The 27,226-nt window shown below is 41.7% G+C and overlaps 1 protein-coding gene across 2 annotated transcripts; it reads right to left on the bottom strand.

Moving 5' to 3' along the window:
• Nucleotides 1–102: 102 nt before the first annotated feature.
• On the bottom strand, nucleotides 103–26,795 carry strip2 (striatin interacting protein 2). Of its 2 annotated transcripts, XM_063906077.1 has the most exons (22): nucleotides 26,584–26,795; nucleotides 23,136–23,205; nucleotides 21,399–21,473; nucleotides 18,424–18,558; nucleotides 17,839–17,959; nucleotides 16,964–17,032; nucleotides 16,122–16,228; nucleotides 15,532–15,659; nucleotides 14,891–15,079; nucleotides 14,569–14,619; nucleotides 11,231–11,463; nucleotides 9,482–9,547; nucleotides 9,342–9,405; nucleotides 8,321–8,392; nucleotides 8,127–8,201; nucleotides 7,698–7,795; nucleotides 7,158–7,284; nucleotides 5,782–5,882; nucleotides 4,602–4,668; nucleotides 4,220–4,324; nucleotides 3,630–3,834; nucleotides 103–2,650 (listed from the first exon to the last, which is right to left on the bottom strand). In XM_063906077.1, the coding sequence occupies exons 1-22, from the start codon at nucleotides 26,692–26,694 to the stop codon at nucleotides 2,376–2,378; spliced, it is 2,544 nt and encodes an 847-aa protein (XP_063762147.1). In that variant the 5' UTR covers nucleotides 26,695–26,795; the 3' UTR covers nucleotides 103–2,375. The 2 variants fall into 2 exon arrangements, with proteins under 2 accessions (XP_063762147.1, XP_063762148.1); XM_063906078.1 differs by lacking the exon at nucleotides 14,569–14,619.
• Nucleotides 26,796–27,226: the final 431 nt, after the last annotated feature.

Raw genomic sequence — 27,226 nt, 5'->3', positions numbered from 1 at the left:
TGTGTGTGTGTGTGTGTGTGTGTGTGTGTGTGTGTGTGTGTGTGTGTGTTGTGTACCAGCTGCACAACTCCATCAGCCAATAAAAACTCACTTCACCAAAAAACTCTTCAACATTATTTAATATTGTACTTCATTCTATTAAATAATGCCTCTATGAATCTGTCATTGCACATACCCCAGAACAGATCCAGTATTTCATTTATTTTTTATAGACTATACAGATATGGAAATGTGAGTAACAAAAAAAAAACACTTAGATACTGTAGCAACACCCATACAATGCGTAACACCCCTGTTAAAATACTGAACCAGATACAAGAAACATCTACTTTCATTGATTTTACAATTCTCCTGTAGAAAAAAAACAGTTTTGTATTGCAAACCTTCAGTGGTTAATTGAATGATAAAAAATATAATCATGGAGGCAACAACGATGAAATACAATATACAAAATGGCACTGAAATTTGGCACAAGATACAAAAAAATACATCCCAACATGAAACGTTCCTGACGTGAATACAAACTTACGATGAGTTGTTGTGTTGACCAGCCTGTGCAGTATACGTTTAATGCTTCAGGTGTTTTTATATAAGAATGTGATTATCAAAGTGTCTTCATCACTACAGGTAATGAGCTAGATGATGGCAAGGAAGCTTAAAAACCTTTGCAATATATTATCTCCGGAAACCTGAGAATCTATTAAGAACACAATATTATTTTTATACGAGAAGAAGAAGAAGAAGAAGAAGAAGAAGAAGAAGAAGAAAAACTCTCTTGCAATGCAGAAGAGGAAACAAGTACACTTTTCTATTTGTGCTGGGAAAAAAAATAAAGCCATTCCACAAATTAAAATGTGACCAGGTACAAAAAAAGTGGCCATGCACATTTCCACAGAAAGACAAAACTATTGTTCTATACAGAGTTAATAAATGACTGCTCTTCAATCTGAGTGTGAGTGATATGAAAAGAAGGTGACCACGCTTTTTTGTTTTATGTGCTTCAGTTTTCAGACATTTACAGGAGCTCCCAACTCTGGGGCCCCGCTTTAGGTAGTTGGATGTGAGCGACAGTGAAGACGAATGAGAAAAAAAACCAGCACCATTATTGTGACAGCTGTGTTCTTCTAAGCAAAGGGTGGCAAAGTGCTCACCAAGGCCACCACCGAGGAGGACTGTGGGTAATTGTGCTGTTGGTCAGAGGGGGGGGGTGGAGTCACGATTGTTAGTTATTCTGATCATTTCATCATAAAAACTCAGTGGTATGTCCCCCATACTCAGAAATGACCTTTGACAGGCGACACAAAAACGGGAATTTCCAATTTATCTGAAGATTTTTAAAGAGTATTTTTAGAAAGTGGAGACAACGTTTTTTGGTGCACAAAAACACCCCTCTGTTTTCTCTATGGGACCATAACTGCTCTTAGGTTTGAAATGTGAATAGGAATAAATGCTGGATGACATCAGGGATATAAATGTGTGATTTCTGGATTTTGAAGTCCCTAAAAGTCCTGGAATATTAACGATTCTATATCGGTTTCTATTTGAAAAAGATATCAGATTCCTTCTATATCACAACTTCTTCCTATTTTCATGTAGCTTTTTTCTTTCTCCTGCTACATCATTTTTACATTCACGAACAAACAAACAATACAGCTGGTATATTCTCTTGACATATTATGTAAAATCACTATGCCATTGGTGGAAATAGATCCGACTTGTACGTTTAAACCATGAAAATCACCCTGTGGTTTTTCTTCCCAAAAGGCCCTTATATTTTTCTAGAAAATGCTTAAGAAAAATCCATCAACTACACCCCGAAACCTAAAGTAGGCTTTGTGTAAAAAATAATTAAAAAAACAAACGGATTATAAATCATCTTAATTTGAAAAAAATAAGAATTTCAACGCCTCACAAATAAATAGGAAAAGACCGTCCAAAAAAGCACCAACGTTTTAAAAAGGGGGACATACAAATTGACAAAGTGGTGACATTGTTTTTTCAGGTGGGGGGGGGGGGGGGGGGGTGGGGGGTAGTATAACTGGCCATGTCCTGCTACTTCTTATTAGCTGCTACCTCTGCTCTTGCCTGTCCATGTGTGTTCACAGTAGTCGTAGGCACATGTTAACATCGAGTGTGTGTCTGTGTGTGTTTGGCTCACAGTAGGACGCTCCATTCGTTCGTCAAATTTGCTTCCCTTCATCTTCCATTTTCTGTCATCCCTGCATAGCCTGGGAGGTGGCTTCTCCATCTCCAGCTTCTTCACCCTCCCCCATTCCCCCATCACTCATGTGAAGTATAACCCCCATCCTCCTTCAACTTCCATTTTTTGCACTAAGGAAACACCTTAAAACCATTCCAATAGGCTTGACCTCTCTCTACATCCCACCCTTCGCTCCCTGCCCTCCATACTGCAGCAGCCCCTCCCACTGGATGGGCTGTGAGAAGACCTCTCTCTCCAGCCACATCTCGTAGCTGTAGTGGAAGTCCTCGGGCAGCTCCACCCGCTGGCCCAGCACGCTCTGCAGACAGTTGTCAACGGGCGCAAACTCCCCGTTCTTGTTCTTGTCGTAGCGGCGGCTGTTGAACTTCTCAATGCTCTCCCGCAGGGCGCACTCCTCCGCCTGGAAGTCCCAGGGACGAGCGTCGATATCTGGGGATTAAAAAACAGACGGGGGGATATGTACAGTAGATTTACTCAAGTATTGTATTTAGGTATCATTTTGAGGTACCAGCACTCTACTTGAGTTTTTAAATGTTTGAACTGACACTAGATGCCAATAACTGTGTACTTTTACTTGTAACAGAGTTTTCCCACACTCTGGTAGTTCTACTTTGACTCAAGTACAAGATCTGAGTACTTCTCCCACCTCTGTATTTAATGTTTGAATCTTCACGTTTCCCTCCCCTCTTCTCACCCTTCTATCTACCCTCTCTCTACACACTAATGCTGACAGATCACTTGCTGTCTCGCGAGGGACAGTGACCCTGAAAAAGTCCTCCTTTTTTCTCTGTTGCTATGGCAACCCAGTCCAGGCTGTTCCCCTATGGCTGCAGGAGCATTGTATTTCACACACGCACGGTACATCCATACAGACAGGTACTTAAACACACATGCACACCACTACCACTCGTCAGGAAGTAGGAACATGTGTACTGGTATAGAATATGGTGTTTGCAGCGCTACCCTCTTCATGCTGCAGTCTGTGTTTTATAATCAGTATGTGTGAGGGCTGCTAGGAATAATTATCTTCAAGGCCGTTTTATTCATCAAGACCTCAAGAGAGGCCAACTGGGTTCAAGAGAATAAATAAATTAAATCTGCACTTGATCAATTATGGATGATGTAATAAGCTTCGCACCATCAATTATGAATTAGGGCTGTAACAAAGAACAGCATTGCATCTGTCTTTTTAAGGAAAGGTTGCAATTGGTTGATTAAAAATAGGAGGGATATAGGTATAAAACTGTTATTGTATAAAACACTCGCTCTTAAACGGACCCTTTATGCTTTCCCTTTCCTGTAGTGTGTTGTATATGTCGGATATAGATCAGACTGGGCTCTGGTGTCAGACAGAGGGTGAAAAGAGGCACTTTTTGAACATACGTCCTGACCGACTGCTGCTATTTACCGTTTCCGTAGGCCCAGTCGTCATTGAGCCTGTGGCGGACCTTCTGATAGATGGCCGACATGGTCTTCATGTTGCTCTTCCTCCACTGGCGGCCCAGGTACTTGGTCTGGATCTTCAGCAGCTTGAGGACGTAGAGCTGCATCATGGCCTGCTTCACCTTCAGAGCTCTCTTCAGGATGGGGGCGGACTTGAACACCACCAGCATCTGAAAAGGGGAAACATGTTGGAGCTGATTTGGAGGCATATTGCGACAAAATGCCCACCCATGAAGACCTTTTTGGGTGTAGCACCCCAATATAAAATGTACACAGATTGGGTTTACTGCACTTTTAGAATTTGTATTATTTAATGGATTGTATTTTATCTTATTTTTATATCAATTTTCCCACTAATTATTTCCCCTTTCATGCTTATTTGATGGCTATTTTCCTTCCTGTACAGAACGTGTGCGGCACTTCTTTTATGAAAACTACTTCTCACCTACTAATTATTCAAAATATAACACAACATGATTTATTAGACTCATTAGGATGGGTTACTTTACTAAAATTCCCACACTGTGGCAGCAGTATGAGGTTCTGCAGTCTCACCATCGTCCTGGAGTGTTTCCACTTGGTCAGCTTGTTTAATATTCTCAGCAGATTGATGCATGAAAACAGGTTCCTCCAGCAGAACTGGTTGCTGTCTCCTGCTTCCTGAAAGACATGCACAGTTCACACAGTTCACACAGTTCAAACACACACACACACACACACACACACACACACACACACACACACACACACACACACACACACACACACACACACACACACACACACACACACACACACACACACACACACACACACACACACACACACACACACACACACACACACACACACACACACACACACACACACACACACACACACACACACACCATGACCTTCATCCACTGACGAACAATCAGGGGTCCCGCTGACTCACCAGGCTCTCTGCGGTGAGCTCAGGCATTTCATGGACCACGCAGTGGGGGAAGTCCAGCACACAAATGCTGCAAAAACACACACACTGGTCACTTTCCAAATCTACCCACCACATTTACTCTAACATCACCTAAATCTGTCCAGCCTTCTAAATGGTGAATGGACTGCTTTTATAAAAGTGCTTTTCCAGTCTTTAAACGCTCATGTCATCATTCACAAAAAGGCCGGGGCTGCCATGCAACGTGCACCTGCTCAAGGAAACTAACTTAGGCCATGCCATCAGAATACATTTGGGGTGAAGTACCTTGCCCAAGGATACATTGACTACAGTGGCTGGGATAAAACTCCCAACCTTAAGTTGTTAGGCGACCAAACTACCTCACAGCCGGTCGGCCTTGAGTTTGGAACTTTCCCCTGCTTCATATACGTCTCCTGACACCTATTTTGATGCTTATGCTGAATTCAATCGGTGTTGGACTAATCGTAAGGATGTAATCCCTCATGATTTCTACATTCAAGTGGATTAAGACCTCGGAAGTCCCTTACAATGTTGGTACACGACTTTCCGATTTTACGTCATAGTATGCAGAAACATGGCGGACAGGGGTAAGTTTGTGTTGTGTTTGTGTATGAGTGACCTGAATAAGTTATAAAATGCCTTCGTATTTGTTTATTCACCCTGATTGAGAATTTAGTATAGTTTTAAAGCTTAGAAATGTTCTTTGTTTGTCGTTGTCGGGAAAATACTGGAATCCAATGCTCTGAGCGTTTCAATACGACACATCTTCTTTATAGCCTCCATGCTGTTTCCACATTATGACTTAAAGCAAACCAAAGTCTGCAGAACAACTTCTTAAATTAAGAAATGGGATCTTCGAAGGTGCACTTGAATGCACCATTGAGGTGTTTCTCTCCCCCACCTTCATCTCCTGTAATTGTATTGCTGCTGGGATGCCATCTGTGCCATCTGGACGCCTGCTGATTCCATACCTGGATGGTTCTTAAATTAACCTTGGTGCAGCGGATATTTTCAGGAACAGTAGAAGTACTAAAATGGGAGCTGTTTCTTACAAGAGTTACTGAAAATGGAGGCACAATTACATAATCTCCCTGCATCTGTAAGCAGCAGGAGACATGCAGTGCTTTCTGTGAGGCGACAGAGAAAGAGAAAAGTACCCTACCTGTTTTTGGCACTGATATAGGACATGATGTTCTGGTTGAAGAACTTAAGGATGAGTGGGATACAGTTGGCAAACACCAGATGCTGGGAGACAATCTCGAACTGCGGGAAAAGAGGAGGCGGCAGAGTTAAAGGCTGGAGAAGAACAACAACTCAAAATCGATTTGAATTATTACATTAGGCCTTAGGAGAAAAATAACCACAGAAATAAAGTTTTAAACTTCTATCTCTTAGTTATGTTTTGGGATTCATAAAGGAGATGAGATGAAGGACATCTGATAGATTATTTTGTTGATTGGCCAAATGCCAGAAGGGGGAATCCATATATCAGGAAAGAATAGAAGACTGTAAAAATAATCCTGTAGCCCATAATCCTGCGTCATTGATGAGTTTGACGATGAGATTGATGAGTGGGCAAAAGGTCAGGATAAGGATTTGTATTCTCATCCAGAGGTTATACAAATCCTTCACCTCGGCCCCGGCCGTGGAGCAACTGCCTGGGGCACCTGCATCATACGCCGGCGACCCGGGTTTGATTCCCGTTCCGGATCCCACCCCAACTCTCTCTCCCACTTTCCTGTCACGCTCCACTGTCCTATCCGTTTAAAGGCAAAAAGCCCCCCAAAAAATATCTTAAAATACTTCCCCTCGTCCAAGAAGCTTTACCAAGATTAAAAAACTGCTGCTGGGTCATATTTCAGCATTTCACCGACTGTGTTTCATTCAAAAGTGCTATATTTTGCCTGGTTGTTCTGTAGATTTGTGTTATTATCACAGATATATAACAACAGTTCTCATAATACAATGTCCTAGACTTATTGATTTGTTCCTTCTGCGTGCAATCTCCTGCTGTGGCAGCAGGGGGCGCTACTGCTACAAGTGTGAGAAGGAATATCTCTTCCTAGCAACAGAAAATCCCAGTGAATTGAATACAAATTGTTTTGGATTTAAAAAGACAACATAAGCGGCCAAATAATCCTCTTTGAACGTCTTCATTGAGATGAACTGTGAGGGAAGGAGCTCATGAGATTGTTGGGAGGGTGGAGGTCTAAAGGTGGGGGTGGAGAGGATGATTAGAGGAGGAAAGCAATTGAAGACTTGATGGGAGAATCAGGTGGAGGGCAGTGGAGGTGGCATGGGGGGAGGGGCAGGGATATGTGTGTGTGCTGGGGGAAGGCGAGATGGAGAATAATGTAAAAGGAGAGAACGGTGGTAATGTGAGCGAGGGCTGGAGGTGTGTATGTGTGTGTGTGTGTGTGTGTGTGTGTGTGTGTGTGTGTGTGTGTGTGTGTGTGTGTGTGTGTGTGTGCGTGCGTGCGTGCGTGCGTGCGTGCGTGCGTGCGTGCGTGCGTGCGTGCGTGCGTGCGTGTGCGAGACCTGGTAAATATGGTTGAGTTTGAAGTGTTTGAGGAGCAGCAGCAGCAGAGCAGAGATGGCCTTGACGATGATTTCCTTGTGGCGGTTCACATCGATTCCCAGCTTCATGCTCTGAAGGACTGTGATACTGGAGGAGGCACACACACAAATTGTAAGGCTTCTAAATCTCTAATAAAAACACATCTTTGTTTCAGTAAAATAAATATATAATGAGACTATGTTCTCCTTGGAAAGCAAACAAAAACACGTACAGGCTGCAGGTGTGTCGCTGTCGGACAGTGTGGTGATTATTATGGTTTCTATTCTATTCCTATTTATTTTACAGCCCATATTGCAGACCCAAAACAAGCCCAGAATAAATTAGTCAAAAAATGGCAAAAAGAGTTAACTCTAATATTATCCAAAGAGGTGTTTGGTTCCAAATTTAAATCAGTGTATCCTTAAGTGGTAGTTTGTGAAAAAATTGAAGAAATTCATGTGTCCCTGAGATGCTTTTTGAGTATCAGGCAAAAGATTCAAACAGTGTCGTTCAGTACTCACGGCATCTCCTCAGGCAGAACATCAGCCAAGATGTTTATTGAGTCCGTTTTGGCTTTGGAGGTGGGAGCTGCAGCCAGCAGCAGCTTCAGGAGGGCAATCTGACACGGGTAACAATAAAACCTTTTACACCTTGACTGAGATATTAAACCATTAACCATATTAAAGGTATTCTGATTCTGATCTATGTTTGGATTTTTAACAGATAAAATGCATTCCTGAAAATAGTTCCAATAACTGTCATTTTCATTATGTTCTCTTTTAGGGAGATAATGTACCGCTTGTAAAACATTGATCCGTTTGTTTAGAGTGTTTATAAAGGCTCTCTTGACACCAAAATGACACAGTTGGTAGCAAAATGGTGTGAAAACGGGGTAAAAAACAGGTGTGAAGAGAGTGACCGTAAAATGACACAGATTGAGAGCCACTCACCACATACTGGGAGAGGTTAGGAAGCATGCCCAGGTACAGCATCTCTGTTGGCGTGTCCTCCACATCCTCCTCCCCCTGCACAACACACACAGAGAGAATTATGCAAACAAACTTTACAGAAGAATAGAATAGCTTTATTGAGTAAAAGTGTCTTGATTGGAAATAGCATAGCACAAAGGAGTGACGTTACTGACCAGAGTCATTGGACACTGCTGCAGCTCGTCCTCCTTTTGGATCTGGACTTCTGCGATGGAAACATATTTGTGCTGGAGAAGACAAGAAAAACCATATGAATAAAAACAAATTATATAAATGTAAGAAGAAGTGTTCACTCTTGTTACTAACTATAAAAGTTGACGTCCTAAGAGTACAAAAATGTATACATAATAAAAACCCAACATTTATTTTTCAGTGAAATCTTTTAAACCACTACAGTTCTGATCATGACCAAATATTTGTTGATTTTTAAGAATTTCAAACCCTGGACTATCCCAGATTGTGAAAAATAAATCCCCAAAAATGTGAATCTGAATTCTGCACATTTAATGCTGGGAATTTCTCTTCAAGACTTTATTAGGTATATGATTCTCTACCTGATTTTTGATCCATTTTTATACTTTTTGGTGCAGCAGGCCAAGGGCAGATATGAAACAAGTGTTTTAATCTGCTGGAAAATAGGAGCCAGAGCTGTAGATTAACAGCCTGTTATATCAAAGGTATTATTTTCTGCTGTAATGGAAGTTGGATCAATAATGTTGGGTTGCAATACGGGACATTTCTGTCCTCTAAAGGATGAGTGTATTATCTCTCTTTATTATAGGAGCTGAGCTTAAACTTGCCAAAAAGCCAAGGTCCCTAGTGAGGTGCAAGGGTTAATTAGCACTGCTAACTGACACACAGAGGGGTGTTCCTCTCTGTAAATACACATCCAGCTTGTTTAAACACCAAGTATTGATTTTGAAGTGTGATCTCAATGTCAGGGGAATCAGCAGAAAGAGAGTATTGATTAACAAACACTTTGAGGAGAAGGAGAAGGAGAAGAAGAAGAAGACGAAGATGGAGAAGAAGAAGAAGAAGAAGAAGAAGAAGAAGAAGAAGAAGAAGAAGAAGAAGAAGAAGAAGGAGAAGAAGGAGAAGAAGAAGAAGAAGAAGAAGAAGAACATTTGTTAAAGTGACTTAAAGTGATGTCTTTAAGGCGAAGAATTCCCCACTCACCTGTTTGAGAGTCTTCACGCTCTCGTGGATTGGTCTGGGCAGGCCCACCAGGGTGTCTGTATCACTGGAACACAACACACAGTTACAGCAGCACCTGAAGAAGGCAGAATATGTGATATTGTCTCGGATCGAATACCTACTTCCCCAGAGTGAAACCGATGAACTTGTTTCGGCTGGTCTCGAGGAAGTGCTCGATGTCTTTCTCCCTGTACACACACAGACAGATTTTGAGAAATAAACAGGCATTTTTCAAGGGAGCACTCACATGCACCCACTCAAACATGAAAAAGAGCAACATGACGCTTTCTAAAATCTCATCAGTCACACTCTGCGAGCCTCTTTCTGATCAGCACTTCATCAGCCCTGTATGTTGCAGCACTCACTCCTGCTCAAGGTTCACTAGGAGAAAGACAGATATAGGTTTTGTGATAATGAACGGCTGATAAATGGACTGCTATAAATGATTTGTGTCCTGTCTCTGATGCATTATTCATGCTGCAGAGCAGAGGCGGCACCCTGCGAGGACACCACACGGCACTGTGAGGAACACACAGATGGAGAGCGTATTGCTGGATGACAGCGAGGAAAGTAAACTGAGAGATTTAACGTTCAAATGGTGGCACAAAATCAAGATGGGAAACTGAGAACAGCTGCCAGCTGTTCTCAGTTTCCCATCTTACTGGTCAGAATGGCAGAAGCCCAAGCATTATTTATATGTTTTATTCAGTGGCATAAGAGCTAAGTGCTTTTAAACTAATACACAAATCTGGCAAGGATCATTTTTGGCCGCTACAGTAATGGATCTGTTTTATTTATCACACAAAGCTCTTACTTAAGCAGTTTTTAATGCGTGTTAACAATTCCGTTGTGGCTTGGGGATTTAATAAGTCATTTATAATGAAGTAAGGCTGTAAAAGGGTAGTTAAAACTTCAAGAAGACGCATATAACCACAGCTTATATCGTTAATTTATCGATATTTTGTAGGTGTTTTTACTTCCTTTTTATTCTTTTGTTCTCATTTATTTTTCCAATGATATTTTCCTTCTCTTTCCCTGCTGGGGTAGACTGATGTCTTAGTAAAAAGACCAAAATAAATACATTATGTTTCCCCATATGAACAAGTTCTCCCAATGGATCCTGGGGTTGTTCAGGGTGGGTTAAGGGGAAAGGGAATTAGGGAATCGACTTCCTTCCCACGGCCTCAGGGCCACATAAGTAGGTGTTTCCACTGCGTTACACAAAAACAAACACATTTGAGTAAAAAAACTGGCAAATAATGAGAACAGAAAATAGTTGGACCAAGGGATTGCATCAGCCATCCCAGGCAGAAAAGCTCTTATTGGCTGTTTCTCAGGCTTGCATCCCTTATATGCATGTCATCTCCTCTTTTTAACACTGTCACTCTCAAATAAAGGCTAATCTGGCCCATAAACAAGAAGAATAAAACCCTCCCTGCAGTGGTTCCTCCACATTTGCTCACAAGAACCCTTCAAAATTAATTACTGCACCTTTGCTAATACACACATCTCACACCATAAGCTCAAACCATACTGAGGTTATTTAAGCTTTGTCATGTTAAAGAGGCGCTATTGTGCTTGGTGGGGTTTTCCCTTTCCTGTAGTGAGTTGTATACGTTTTTGTGCATGTAAATGGTCTGCAAAAGCTAAAATCCTCATCTCTTAGAGGTTGACCAATCACAACAGAGCCGGCCAGATAACCAGGAAGAGCAGACTGGGCTCTGGTTTCAGACAGAGGGTGAAAAGAGGCAGTATGAGGAAAGCCCCTTTATTCCTGTGATGTCACACAATGCACTCCGTCCCTTCTAGTCTCACGTCATGTCACAAAAACATATAAAGAAACAAAAAAGGACTGAAGACTGTGCATTAACCTGACTTTAGGGGCCCAGGGAAGACCTTTGGGTAAGTTGACCTTCTCTGTGGGGGGTCTGAGGGGCGGCGGTGGAGGCGGGGGCTGGATGATGACATCGCGGTCCAAGGGGTCCACCTCTCCCTCGATGCCGCTGTCTGTGTCCTCGGGGTCCTCCTCCTCATCCCGGGCGTCGTCATTCTTGAAGGGGTCCCGCTCGTTGTACGTGTCCAGGCTGTCCTGTTTCACCAGGGGCTGAGAGAGAGAGGAGAGACCGTCAAATGCTTATCTTAAGAGCCACGTGAACTTTTAAAACACCGCTGGGAATTAAGCTCATCATTTATTGGAAATGTAGTGAATTCCAGCTGTAAAACTGCAAAAAATTACCCAAATCAACCACATGATTTATCAGCCCCTTAACAAGCAGGCTCATGCTGTGCAGTCAAACATTGTTCAAACCCACTCTAGTTCCAAAAAACACCAAATATGTCACAAATGTTAAGGAAATATGTATAAAATGATGAATTGCACGGTTTTGAATGTAATTATTTAACTCTTTATATAGCTTTATTTTAGAGTTAGGACGAGCTTATACAGAACTGTGTGAAATTGTCAAATACTGTGGAATAAAATAATATTAACAAATTAAACAACCTAGGGCTTAATTTTACTATCCTGAAACTACTATCCAAAGAAACTGTCCTTTATTTTGATATTCAAATAAAAGACTACTGATTTATTTTTGAGATATAGCCATTGTCTATATGTACTTGACATTATTCTATTTTTTCTAATGCATTGTATACTGCACTTTATATATGCAGCAGGATTTGATATCTCCCATATGTACAGAAAGATACGCATTTAAAGCCCATTTATAGAGCAATATTAAGCACTACGGCTTGCAGCTTGAATGCATCCTAAAGGCACAATGCATGGGACATACTGTATATAAGAAAGAAGCAGCCAATTTGTCCATTATTTAAAAATAAATCCTATTTGTCCATCAAATATCATGCTACTAGCAGGCGACGATTAGCTTAGCCTAGCTTAGCATAAACAGCTAGCCTGGCTCTGCCCAAAGGTACCCACAGCAAACGCAAGCAACATTTTCACATTCAACTTACCACACATCTGCATTTCAAAACATACAAAGAAAATGCAAGCATGGCCCAATAAGGCTAAGACTTTATATTTAACTCTTTACTGAAAACATGTCAAACATACATTCCCACACACAGTACCGCAGTTTTCACAACTTCTCCAATGAATGACTGTGGCAAAGTTGCAAGCATCAGGCATGAGTCAGCGTTCTGGACATTAGTGGAGCTTGTGCAGTCGATGCATGGTGCGCCGGTGGCAGTGCTAACGCTGGACTAAGTGAGGAGGCCTAGTGAGAATATGGTGGGGAGGGAGGGGGGGAGGGAGGCAGGTAGAGGTGTTGTGAGCCATTCTCTATGGAGCAGCCATTCTGTGCTATGTGGGAATGTAAAGCTACGTTTTTCCATCAGGGTTAGGGGACAACCGCTTTCAATGACATCCACGTGAGAGAGAGGTCAACTGAAAGAGAAAGCATGTTCATGTTGGTCTCAATTCTACGGTGGCTGTTAAAACGCGCCACAACGACCCAATACACACCCATTAGAAGAAACGCGCTGCACTTTGCTTTTATATATTTGCATCGTTTTTGAAACTGCAGGCGTTTCTTCTAATGGGTGTGTTCTGGTCATGCGTTTGCACCCGTTGACCACCGTACAATTCACCTCCTCAATGAATGCATATCAAGGACATTGGCCCCTAGTCCAGAATCTTCAGTGCAAGGTGATTTTTGCGGACAAACCTGGTAGCAATGTGATGAGAACTACAGGGGAGATGCTAATACAGTCGATGTCTGAAGTGACTTTAACGGGACAGTGGAAAGTGACCGCTCCAGCACCAATGACAACAGCCAGCAAGTCAGCCCTGTCTCTAAATCCCACCCCCGTACTGAGCAGGCCACAGTGGAGGGAAAAGAAGGGAGAAAGAAGAGGTGGCAGAGGACGAGTATGGGGAAGGATGTAAATGGTGGAATGAGCATGGGAAGATGAGGGAATAGGACAGTAGGACAGGAAGGACATTTTTTATGTTATGTATATCACGCAGTTCGTTAAGTAAGTCACACGTTGTCTAATTTTTACTCAAAACTTTTCCTGCTGTCTTTTTAATTTCCCTCAAGACTCCAACGTCTCTCTCCTGGGTTGAAGTCTAGAGTATGTTCACTTATGTATGAACTTGTTGTGTAACTACTTTTAATGGATTGAAGGAAATGGAGGAAAGGGAGGATGAAAGTGAGGAAATAAGGAATATAAAGAAGAAGAACAAATGCTTATTTGCAAACAGTAGTTAATAATGAGGGCCTATGAAGGAAAGGAAGGAAAGTGAGGAGGTATGTAGAGGATATGTATGGAGGAGGAATTAAAAGATAAGCATTTGATAAGGAAAAGGTTAATTAAAAGGAAAGATATATTAAAGTACAACAAAATGGAAAAATGCAGATGATGACAATTACATAAAAGGAATAGTTCAACATTTTGGGAAGATTGGTTGTTCGCTTTCTTCACACATCAGTTACAGTACTTGAGAGGATTGATATCAATTTTGCTTCTCGTCACAGTGGCGTTGCCAGGCAACAATCGAAGATTTCAGGAAGTCACTGACCCGGACAAGAACTAGTCCCAGCGCGTAACTGCCAGTGAAATCACATACTGCTGTTTTTACGCTTTAGTTGGGGTGCTGATTTAACAACAAGCTATAATGTGTTTTAGAGGTTTGGAAAAGGCAAGCCACATGTTTCCCAATGTTGTTAGCCTTTATTCTAAGCTAAACTAAGCTAAGCTAACCATCTGTTTTGTGTAGCTTCATATTTAGCATTTCGATATGAAGAGCATCATCTTAATGCTCATCTGACTCGTAGCAAAAACACAAAAAAATGCATTTCCCAAATTTCAAACTATCCCTTTTGATATTAATGGCAATGAGTAGGATTGCACCAAAACCACTTGGAGCATTGATCTATTGGTTTCTCGTGTATTACTTTGATGGAAAAACAGTATAGTTTGGACATTTATATTCACTATGGGAAAAGGACACATTTTTGACCTGTTGAAAAAAAATTGCTTCCTGTTTTTGGTGCATCCAGATTGTATGAGGTTAAATGACAAGAGAAAAAGAGAAGAGAGTCAAAGAAAGGGAAAGGAGAGGAGGGCAGAAAGCAGAAAGAGCGTAAAGAAGGTTGCAGGGATTTGGGAAAGGAGGAGTGCAAGTCCAGCTCAATGCAGAGAGAAAATGCAGAAGGAAAAGAGGGAACTTGTGGGTAAAGACCTGCTTCTTGGGAAAGGGACTGTCTCCTTCCAAGCTATCAACAAAGGCACTCTGTGGGGACACAAGGAAGAGGGGCAATGAGAAACCAGAGCGGATTTAAAGAGGAGAGCCTGTCCAGTCAAAGCCCAGCACAGAGAACATCTCTGACTTACAGCAGAAACCAGTGATGACTCAGCAGGGTGTTAGAATGCGGGTTACAGAAGGAAGTCTAAGGGATCAGTTTGAAACAGACGAAGCTGTATTTTATGTTAGTACAAATATATTGTGGGACTCGGATTGATACACTAGCTGTGTGTATGTATTTATGTGTGTTTGTGTGTACCCTTCGGCTGCGGCGGCCTCTCTTCTGCTGCTGCTGTTGTTCGATGAGCTCCATGGCAGAGGCCGGAGGGGAGGCAGCTCTCATCGCCCTCACCACCTTGATGCTGTCCTCCGGCAGCGGGGGCAGGTTCAGACGCTCCCGGCCCCGCACATTCATCTCCTGGAGCTCCTCGAACCCCCCCAAGGTGAACTGAAAGATAAGGGTATGTGCAGGGAGTCAAAGAGAGTCAGGAGGAACGGGTGTATCTTCACTAGAATACAGTCCATTCTGTAGATGATACTCAGAATGCTACATGGAAGGTAAGTGAGTAATGCAATGGAGGGGATGTACAAAATATAGGAAAGTGATTTTTGTTACATTCAGAGATGTGATTCATCCAATTTGATGGGACTCTTTATTGCACAGATTTTGACTTTTTGATCCAACAATGCTCTGCGAGTTAAAAATCCTTCACAACCATCACTGGCACCTAGCTCCAACACCACCAATAGTATTATAATCATAATACTTTTAATGTAGCTTAATATTTATCTGCAACTTTGCAGAAATATCAGGTTCAAACATAATGAATAAACAAGCAAAAAAGTATAGAATATGTAATGCATTATGTTTCAAAGTTTGAAAGGTCATAATATACTAACCAGTATTGTCTTCCAGAGCAGCAGCAGCACTTTCTTCATGGGGAAGTGTGGGGCATTCATGCTGCAGAACTTGGTCACCATGGTGAAGAGGAGCAGGGCAAAGGGCTCTCCGTTGTACAGAGGGGAACCTGAGGGGTCAAAGGTGGATTTTGGATTGGATATTGGAAAGCATCTGTTAAGGGCAGCATTCTGAGCTTATAATGCTAAAATATGGCGATTTAGCATTTATTTCTTTAGATAAATAAACTACGAAGCCCTGAAGGTAAGTGAGAAGATCTGTTTTCTAAGTCCTCTCACGGCTTCCTTAATGAACTAGTCATCTGTACAGAAATGTAAGCAAAATCAGATCAAAGGAATGTACATTAATGAAAGTAAACAGCTACTACTTGTTAAATAGATACATAAATTCACACACACACAACACACACAACCACACACACACACACACACACACACACACACACACACACACACACACACACACACACACACACACACACACACACACACACACACACACACACACACACACACACACACACACACACACACACACACACACACACACACACACACACACACACACACACCTAGCTCATTCTTGAAGGCTTCTCTTGCTGCTCTCCACTCTGGGCGATCATCCTCAGTTTGAACTCTAACTGTCTCCACCATCAGGTACATGATGCTCAGTAGCACTCTGCAAGGACAAAAAACACATTTCTTAGCTTGTGTGTATGTGCGTTAGACATTTCCCTGGTACGTAAAACAATGAATGATTGGACTAAAAGGTCTACAAGTACAAGAGACAATAACATGGTGGAGGTAGTAATGAGTACCAACAAAGAAGGACTGAATGCAATCTCTTGTTCTCAGAGGTACAAAAGGAAATGATTTGTGTTCTCTGTCAGGATAATGCAGCATCCATTCACAATTACCTGATGCAAGTCAGGCGGTGTTTTGTGCATTAAGACGCTTTGTCCCCTCAACAAAGCATCTCAAGTTCAAAATAACTATAATGGCTTTCAATTCCGTAGCAGCAATTAAGTGCAAATCTACTCCTGTAGCCTGTTATTATTTGTAAGCGTATGACTCTGGGTATGAAGCTTTTTGTGTTTGTGTGTTTGTGTGTGTGTGTGTGTGTGTGTGTGTGTGTGTGTGTGTGTGTGTGTGTGTGTGTGTGTGTGTGTGTGTGTGTGTGTGTGCGTGCGTGCGTGTGTGCAGAGGAGCTGCTCAGCCTCTTTTGTTCAAAATCAATTCCATTATGTAGAAGCTGAAAATAAATGTCAGAGAATGAAGTATATAATAGAAAGAGCAAGACAGGAGGCATAAACTTGAAGAATTGGAAGATATTGTTGTACTTATTGGCTTTGTGTGAAGTGAGAGGAATGTGTAGTAGGCTCTGAGTCATGAGCTTATTTACAGTTTTTCTTACCTGAGCTCTGTGCTGTCTGCAAGAGAGATGGCAGGCTTCCTCACTGCACTGCTGCACGCCTGGTTATTGCTGCACACAGAAAGTAAACACTGCATCATTTCAGTGGTCTATTTGAAAAAGAACAGAGTTTTCAAACAGACTCATTTTCAATGCGATGTATAAGCAGCACCATGGAAGTGTTTGCTTACACTGCTTTGATGTGCAGTATGCCAGACAATGTGCAATGAGGCCTCAGAGCAGCTTATGTAACAACAAAGAAGAGCAGGATCCCAAACTGAGGCTGACACCAGCAGCAACAAAACTGACTTGAAGGAGCCGCTGCTGCAACGTGTCCTCAACGAAAGATTTGAAGTGCGGATCACAGATGGTGCGTTTGCTGTTTTCCTGCATTTCAGTATCTCTCGTCCTTTCTCTCAAAGCCTTTCTATGATTGCCTTTCTATACTTATACTCCTTGGAGGGAACTAAGAGATGTGCTGAGGGACTAGGTCTTGAAACACAGGAGGATACTAAGAGATCTTAGATCTTTGAAGGCTTTTTCTGGGCTTGAACCTATGACCGCTTGGTATCAAGACAGTCCCCCTATGAAAGATTGCATGATAAAGATTTTCTATCTTGCTGCAGGCCTTGCCTAATGTGGATGTATATATATTTTTAAATAGATGAACTGTGTTGCACCACTGCAAGAAAAAGTCTAACCTATGTATTTTGTAGGACTCCATATCCCGTTGGATGGGAGCAACCCTGTTATCTTATCGATCAAATTCAAGCTCAGAATGACACACCAGCATGTGTGTTTTTTAAACCTTTTGAAGAAGTTAAAAAACATATTCAACAACTTGTATATCCCAAGCATATGCGACGTGTCCTACTCACTCTATCTCCATGGTAAGCAGCTCCAGCAGTGCTGTGAAGATTCCCATGTCGTAGAGCAGAAAGACATTGTGTCTGGACCAGTGGAGCACATCCACATCAGTGTCACACTCATCAAACACTCCTGGGGTAAACAGTAGACAAGAGGTGTTAGTTTATGTTTCCAAAGTGTTATGCCTTTACCTCGGGGGGTTTGCAGGTCATTTATCAATCAAACGCATTACCCTTTAGGCTTGGTCAAAGCTATAGATGTGTATGCACATATGAGCAATGCTGTACACACATTGATGACTTTTCTAATAAAGCTTCTGTTAATTAAAAAGTAGGTGGTTAATGGCCATACATGAACTGCTACAGCATGGTGACATTTTGACTTTTCACAGTAGAAAGCACAATTGGTAAAAATAATCTTAAATATAGCTGAGTTTATGTTTAATTCCGGTATTGTGCATCCTGGCACATTGTCAAACTATAGTAGCTTACTCACTAGGATGTCTTTATAGTTACACCTGTGCTTATCCTACTTTGTCTGATAATAACAAAGTGGAAAATGGATAATGCCGGTTGTACGGTATTAGACCCACGCACCCTGAGCCAAGTAGAGGATTGCCCTGGCCACCTTCAGCCTCTTATCTCTGTCCGTGACCTCCAACGCATCCAACAACCTCATCACATAGGTTTTCTGCTCCTCCACCTTCAGCTCGATCCACCTCCTGTCTCGAGCTGCAGGAAGGCACAACAACACAAGGTTATTAACAGAGGCACCCTTTTCATAAACAGTGTAGACTAGGTCACTATAATATCTTTGTTGAATTTTTCCTTTATTAAAAGGTGACAGTAGACTGTAAACATGAGGAAGAGAGAAAGATTTGATTCCTGGGTCGAGTAGCTAAATTGAATAAGATTAAGCAAAATTAGCCTGAATGCTAAGGCACTCAACCCAAATCAAAAATGGAGTCATCTAAAGTTATAAAGTCAGAAATATGTCTCAACAATGTCTATTACACAGCAACATTTACCTAAAGTTCACAAACATTATTGAACTATTACTTATTATTATATCATTAGCTTAGCTTAGTTAGCATACTTGTGACCCTACTGTATCATACATTAGCTTACTTTCCTTATCGTACCACTTGCTAACGTTAATGCTACGTTGCTCACCATCGTTATGATGTGTTACCTTAGTGTATTGGCTTACTACAGTTTACTTTTCTTTTTGCTTTGCGTTACTGTAGTGTCATATTTGTAAGCTTAGAAGCAAACAAAGTTGTTAGCTTACTGTGGTTACAATACCATTAGCTTTGTTAGCTAACCATCATTTCATACTAGTTACCTTACTGTAGCTATTATACCATTGACTTAGTGTAGTTAACATATTTACTTAGTACTGTATAACCATTTTACTAGCTTCCTGTAGTTAACACACCATAGACTGTGAATACACAGTCGATGATATGCTTGTTAACTTTCCATTGCAACACAATTAGCTTCATGTATCATGCTCATTAGTTTTCTGTCAGTCACAAACTATTTGTCTTCTGGTTGTAATACATTGTTAAGTTTACATTGGAATGTAATTAAGAGCAACATTTCTATGACACAGACAACTCTACAGGCAAACTGCAAATCTGTATATTCTGCTAAATTAAGGATTCACAATTCAGCAATTTGGGGAATTGCCTCATCTTGAATCCTTACACTTGGAAGTGCGAGTAATGTGCAGTTTTTCCCTCAGTGGATTCCCGGTAGTGCTTTCTCCTTACTCTCAGCTGTCTGTATGTCATACCACTCATCTATCCTGCTTTCCTTCCCCTGGTCTCACGTGTACATTTATTTTAACTCAGACTGTTCTGGAAATGAGTTAAAAATAATAATTAGTCAGACTGTTGAATCTTGATCTAGATATTCACAGTAATCATTTTGTAAATCGTGTTTGATTAAAAAGACTAACTGTGTTTATGTGTAATTAGTTTCTTACAATATTATCAGGCCCACTGCATCAGCTCTGGAAATAGCTGAAAGCTAGTGAGCGCTGAAGCATAGAGGGCAAAAATTCACTGAATCAGGATTTTTTATGAGAATTGCAGACCTTCTCTGGCAAGTATTCAATATGTGCATGGAAGGCTGTTTTTACAAGGTATGTCTTCTAATCTTAGACTTTTCATTTGATTAAACAGACAGTAATAGGCAATAAGCAGCGTAACATCATGATATGTGGAGCTCAGTGCTTCCTTTACTTAAGATCTTCTAAAATGCTCTGTCTACTTAGAAATCAGGAGAACAAAAAGGCTTTCTAATTTCACTGTCAGTTAAAAAAAACATCTTTTTCTTCTGAGACAAGATGAACATTAGACCTGTCGAGATAATCACAGTGTTTAGGTGAGTGGGAATTTATGGGTAGTGGCAGGACACATTGATGAGCACATTGTCAGGGGCCCTGATATATACACAGCAAACAGAAAGTCAAACAGGAGCACCACCCTTAGACAACTGCAGTGCACACTAAACACACATGCACAAACACACAATAATACGCTAATGAAAAGGATGTAACGTGAAGAGGCGGCTCCACGGTCTATCGCTGTAAAACAGCAGCCAGAGATGCTCTCATCTAATCCTGCTATTCATTATCGCTCAGCTTGGAGAGGAGGCGACAGATGAAGAGGATGAAGCTTGTCTGGATGCCAGAGACTTGAGACCTTTATGGCTTATTTATGGTATGTTAGACAATATATCCTCAACCCAAAAACCTGTTTAAAGTGCATCCAAATGCACCAAAGAGAGGAGAAATCCAATACAGTGTGATTCAAAATATCTTAACGCGAGCTGAAAAAGCTGCCTAGTTCTTGCTAACCACATATTAATCATGGGAATATTCATTCTTTGAACAGCTTAAAAGAGCGGAGCTTTAATGTGCCCGGTTACCCTCGCCTAACACAGGACAGCTTATGAATAAAAAAAACACAGCAGCACATTGATGAGCGCGTTTCGCACTTCAAAGGTGAGAAAATGGAGTGGAGTTTAACACATCACTTTAATAGCTTTTTGTGTGAAGTTTGGAAATGCACTGGAGCATGAAAATGGACTCATGATTCGTGTATAATAACATTTCATTATCTTGGGAGGTGGAAAATTGACTATGTGCACATGTAATGGCACAAACCAACGTTACTCCCTTCGGGCACACATTTTATCATCTGTGTGTGTACATTTTGTTTAATTAACCTTCAACATCTTACAACTATTATGAAACACTTAATAGGGATATTCAGAGCTACAATAAAAGACTCTATTCTGTCAGTCATCGGCAGACACATTGCCGGTGGAGCTATCAAGGTCTTTGTGAGAAACAACGCTGTGGACGTGTGTGTGTGTGCCAAGCTTTCTCTGCTGTGCCATATCAGTGTCAGTATTTGTGAGTGCAGATAGCCCAGTTTCTACTCTTTACATAAGCACTGAAGATTAGATTACAGGTAATTTAAAGGACATGCAATCCATTTAACATGCCCTATTCAGTTAAAACACACAGACACACACAGACACACACAGACACACACTACCATGGCTCCTGAAGTCCTCCTCAAAGTAGTCTCTGTTCAGCGCAAACTCCGGCTCTTCTGTGTAACTGTAGAGCTCTGTGGACAGAAGACAAAAGAATCAGAGATTAAGAACATCAGTTAAGAATCGATTAGATGAGAGACAGGAAATAATTGGCCATTTTTTTGTTGTTCCATCTATGATTTTAATACATTTCCTAGCAATCGCCACAGCTTAGAAGACTTGTTTTCACCACATTTGATAGATTAAACGGGTCATAAATGAATCCATAATCAACACAGTGCTCGGTAATGACACACACAGACAAGCAGCTGTCTCCTCATTGGTGATCTCATCTGTCTCATGCACAACTAATGATTCGTCACGTTGCCATGATTCTCCATCTCGACCCTGAGTAGCTGTCACTAGAAAGCCGATGTGAATGTCTGTCTGGTTGTGTGTGTATGCCAATGTGACTAACGTGGACTGCTGCTTGCCATCCAACAGGAGAACACTCGTTAGATAGATAGATAGATAGATAGAATCGGAGGATGAAACCCTCTTTATTTGTCACATGCATGCACACAGCAGAGCACACACAGTGAAATTAGTCCTCTGCATTTAACCCATCCTAGTACTAGGAGCAGTGGGCAGCTATCGTGCAGCGCCCGGGGAGCAATGGGGAGGGGGGATTGGAGGTGTCCGGTGCCTTGCTCAAGGGCACCACAGCAGGGCCTAGGAGGTGAACTGGGACCTCTCCAAGTAGCAGTCCACTTTCCATATTTCAAGTCTGTTCGAGGACTTGAACCGGCGACCCTACGATTCCCAGTCCAAGCCCCTACGTTTTGACTGTCAATCAATGTTGTTATTTTGGTGCTAAATAGGAATCGAAATGAGGCACTTGGAATAAACAATTGTACCAGATTACAATCAGTAACATCTGTCAGTGTTGTTGAATTCAGCTCTTCTGTCATTCATGCATCTTTAGGTGTTTAGAAGTCATGTTCCAAGTCATGCATGAGCTGTTACCAGATACTGGATCATGAAAATAAATAATCTCAGTTCTTATGAGTGCTCATAAAATTAGTCATTCAATGTGCCCTGCGTCTGGAATTGATGTCAGGACCAGATGATGTTTTGTTCCTTCGGCGTTGTGTGAGCACATTGTTGTGTTTTGATATATAACACTGTAACTTAAAACAGCTGAAAACAACATGAAGAAAGCAGACGGGGAATTATATTTTCTAATCAATAGCACATTGTAGTCTGTATGCTAATTTGAAACAGAGTTATTACCGCATGAATGCTCGTGCGAAGCATTCACAATAAAAGCTATAATTCTGTTTTGCATCGTGCAAAGGGACAGGTTCAAGCAAGCTACCAGGCAAGATGTGTGCATGTCAGCTTCAGCGGAATGACTGGAAAAACTACTTTGCATTAAATGTTGTGGAAAGGTGAAGAATGGGCCAAGGAATAACACATTCTTATTGATCAGATTCAAATCATCAGTGGATTCATTATTTTACACCTTGGTTAACATTTTCATGTACGGGAATTGCGCTGCATTCATGTGGTGTCGGAATAAAAAAATGTAAGTCTGGACAACCGCTCGTAAAGTTAATGAAAATGTTGGTTCTGTCCATGTTGTTTCCACATCACAATTTGAATCGAATGAACACACAGAAGTTGGATGAACAACTCTCTACGTCTAGAATGCACCATTGGCCTAGAGGTTATTTTTAGTTGCTGATCACTGTTACCTGAAAGCTCAGCAGTCAGCACGTCTGTATCTCCGTACTCAAACTCCAGGTTAGGGGACTCCATGGAGCTCTGTGAAGAAGAAAACACACATGAGCATAAACATGACAATATGACACTGATTGCAGCTAATAATCAAACATACTGCAGGCTGTTCACAATCCGCAACACCTACCACCACTCCAGTCACCACACATCACCCACGCACACACACGCTTCAGGCTCGTTCACAGTTTGCTCTCATTGTTTGTACTTTTGAGACAGGGTTGATTAGTCATTTTACTCACAACCACAGATGCTCACTGCGGGAAAACTTTGATTGGACTGATTGAACGATGACAAAGATCCAGATCGTAGGTTTAAGTATTTTTACTGCAAAGATGAAGGAAAGATACGGAGCAGCAGGCAACATGGACCCTTGTTTTAGAGCAGTTAAAGCTCCTGTAGGTTTAGGGTCTTCTGTATTTAGCGTCCTTTTGTGATTAGCACAACGTTTCTAGGACCAGTTACTATCTCTGTCTGAAAACCAGAGCCCAGTCTAGTCTGATTGGTTAGCTGGTCTGCTCTGTTGTAATTGGTCAACCGCTTAGAGATACCGCCCCTTAGCCTATAACGTACAACGTGTTGGAGTGCTAGCCAATAGAAGCGCAACTGTTACATTGAGATGTCACTATGGTACGGAAATAAACAAAGGACTACGATTAAGGCGTTTCAGGCAGTGGGGGAGGGGGGTTGTGCTTGAGAGGAACTCCAACTTTGGGATTTTAGCCTTTTGCAGAACATATACATACACGCAAATCTATTTAACACACTACAAGGAAGGGAAAACCTAAAAAAGCATAGTAGGGCCTCCTTAATAAGAACTTTGAGAGTCTAATCTGCATATGATAAACACCTGGGACGATAAAGAAGCTTCATTTTAGTAAGAGAGTAAGCCTGGAGACTGGATCATCTCTCTGTCTTTCGGGTAGAGGATGGGAACTGATGAAATGTCCCTCCAGGGAAGCCTACCAATTCATTTTATGTAAATGAGAATACACAATTAAAAAAAACTCAAGGCCCCAAGCTACGAGTGTTTTATGTTTACCCTGTGAGAAGTGTCCCAGGGACAGAATCTAATTAAATTTGCTGCGAGTCATCTTTAATAACTCCATGTGATGTCATGTAACTGTCTGCTATAAATACCTGCTGCGGCCCAGTCAGCAGGATCTGAAATAAACAGGACGTCAGACGGCGGTTTGTTTTTGATGAGCCACAGCAGTGAGATTTGACGTCATTGCTGCTTGTGTAAACCAAGAAATCATATCCACTTGGGAGCTCGGATGATTCAACAAAATTACCCACAACTCTTGAGTACGAGTGAAGGAAGCCTGTGGGTGTTTGGTGCTGCCTCACTTTTACAACTAGTTGTAAAAAAAAAAATCACCAAGAAAAACAACTGAAGTGGCATTTTTTGGAGGCTTACAACTTGAAATGTTTCTTTGGTAAACTGCGCGGCCTTGCAGTTAAAACACCATGATGTCATTTGAAAATCTAATTATGATGTTAATAAATATCACCAGTATGTTGTTTCTGGCATATGTCTTGACTTGATTAATATTCACCCAGTGGCATGAGGCATTTAGGGGACAGCAGCCTCATTACTATCTGTCATAATTATTAATTTAGTACATTATAATTCAAGGAGAATTAATGATTTAACTTAAAATCTTCTGATGCTGTGCAACCAATACCAATTAAGGACAAGCTCTATTAGAAGGCCGACTATAAGGAACTGTGCCTTGATATGGAGCACCTCATTGCCCGTTAAATAATAGGGATCCACACTGGAAAGAAAACGCCTGAGTTTCTACTTCTCCTTTTTCTCACCCTGTCTCCCTATTATTGCCCTCCTCCAGTCTACCCCAGCTGATAACCAAAGCTCCAAACTGGCACCGCTCCTGTGCTCCTACACCACATCATGTGCAAACACTGGGCACAATGTCAAGGCAGACCACCCCCACTCCCAGCAACATATGCCACATAGACGAGTCCTCTACCCAGCACACATGACAATTCACATACATGGGTGAATCAGATTTAAGGTCAAGTTAGCTGACAGACTGCAGTGGCCAGAGAGTTTCAGCCTCAACACAACGTTGATGTTAAGTGCTTTCAACATCCATGTCATTCACCCCCCAAACACACCACCATCAAACCCCCCTCTCCCGGAATGCAATGGCTGTCAGATGAATATGCTCTAATTCCCCTCAAAACCATTCAATGTGCTTAGACGACACAGACACACACACACGCACACACACACAGACATCAGGGGTGGCTGGAGTTTTGGCTTGGACGACAGCCTTGACTGCTCAGCTCCTCTGGTGTATCTAGGGCTGAGGAACCCAGGAATGAAAACACATCTTCTTCTAATTTTTTTATGAGGGGATGAATTATAGCTGCAGGAAAAAGAGGCATCATCAGACTGAGCCACGCTGCTTTCATGTTTAGAGAAGCAGAGCAGACTTACGTATTTTTAGAAGCTGGCTCGAAACACTGTTGAAATCACATCAAGTTGGTTTGTAAACTGGAATGACTCAGCCGCTAAAAAGGCAATCTAAAATGTAACGTTTTTGGTTATTTTTCCAACAGGAAATGCCAACAACTGATGCTCCTCAAGATCTCATATGTAGGGATTTGGTGCTTTTATATAATGTTAAGGTGGATCTTTTCTGGTTTTTGACAGCTGGTCTAATGAAACAAGCAAGGTGAGGAAAAAATATATCTAATTATCACTGTTAATCTTTAAGTAATGGACAAAATGATTAACTGGTGAAAGGTGAAAACAGTTGATGAAACAATATTGAAAATAATTGATAGTGGCTCACCTACAATCAAGTGTTTTTCAAACATATGTCCATAGCCTTATCATGTCATGTATTAGATTTGACTAGCAAACCTCTTTATAATGACATTAAGTGACGATTATATTGCCTATCTGAAGTCGAAACCTGCTAAATGTTTACCATCGACTATTAGCTTTTATAGCAGACTATCAAAATGTCAACAAAGCAACGAATTAAAGGACAGAAGTCAATGTCAACTTGAAGAATACAGATATTATAAGTCATGGACTAATTCCCACACCATGACTCTAATATGCAGGTGTATGTTTGGTGGTGGTGGTGGTGGTGGTGTTGTCCTGACATTCCTCCACCTGCATTCTTCTCCACGTTGACTTCCACAGTAAGCTTACGGCTGGGTTATTTATAGGAGCCGGGTCCAAAATAACACCTCGCTGTCTGCCTGCCTGCCTGCCTGCCTGCCTGCTCTCCAGCCAAGACACGGAGTCTCTGCGTGGAAAAGGACGCGTGAAAGCTCCCCAGCAACAACACGCGCACACACATACACACTCCTATGCCATAAGCAGTAGTATCCGAGTGTACACAAACACCCCTTCCGATTTACCTCCGACTCCTTCTGCAGATCCTTGAACACATCTTTCCCTTTCGGCCTCTGTCTGTCGCCGTTATCGTTAAGGTTATTTATGATAGGTACCTCCATGTCCTCCGCCTGCATCGTTCTCGGTCGCCGCGGATCACTTCCTCTGAGGCGGATAGTGCATACCGGTCCGGTGGAGAGCTGAGACTGGAGCAAGGCACCGGCTCCTGAGCTCAAGTTGAGGATCTCCTCCTCCTCTTCCTCCTTTTCCTCTTCCTCCTCCTCCTATCTATTTGGTTTGCTGTCCCTGGACGCCCGGAGAAGGCGGGGTTAGAGATCTAACATCAGAGAGGACCACATGAAAGTAAAACGAGGTGGTGCATTCAAAACTCAAGAGCCAATGCTTGATAAATATGGAGGTAGATATTCTGTGTATTTGTGTAATCTTATGTAAAAACACAACAAAAAAAGGATAAACTCTTATCATCATATTGTGTTCTTAAGTTACCCTTTGATCAAATAGTGGTCACTGTGTTTTGCCCTTGGCAGCACAGCAGGGTGGCTACAGTTGCCTGTAGAAAAATATGAACCATCACATTTTTACCAGCTTTGGATGATGGATGATGTTCCCCACCAGCTGTGTCAGACTGAATCAACATGAAACAGGATT

The sequence above is a fragment of the Eleginops maclovinus genome, chromosome 17 (assembly GCF_036324505.1).
Source record: "Eleginops maclovinus isolate JMC-PN-2008 ecotype Puerto Natales chromosome 17, JC_Emac_rtc_rv5, whole genome shotgun sequence".
Taxonomy (NCBI): domain Eukaryota; kingdom Metazoa; phylum Chordata; class Actinopteri; order Perciformes; family Eleginopidae; genus Eleginops; species Eleginops maclovinus.
The sequence above is the reverse complement of the archived record's forward strand: the minus strand, read 5'-3'. Positions and strand labels throughout refer to the sequence as shown.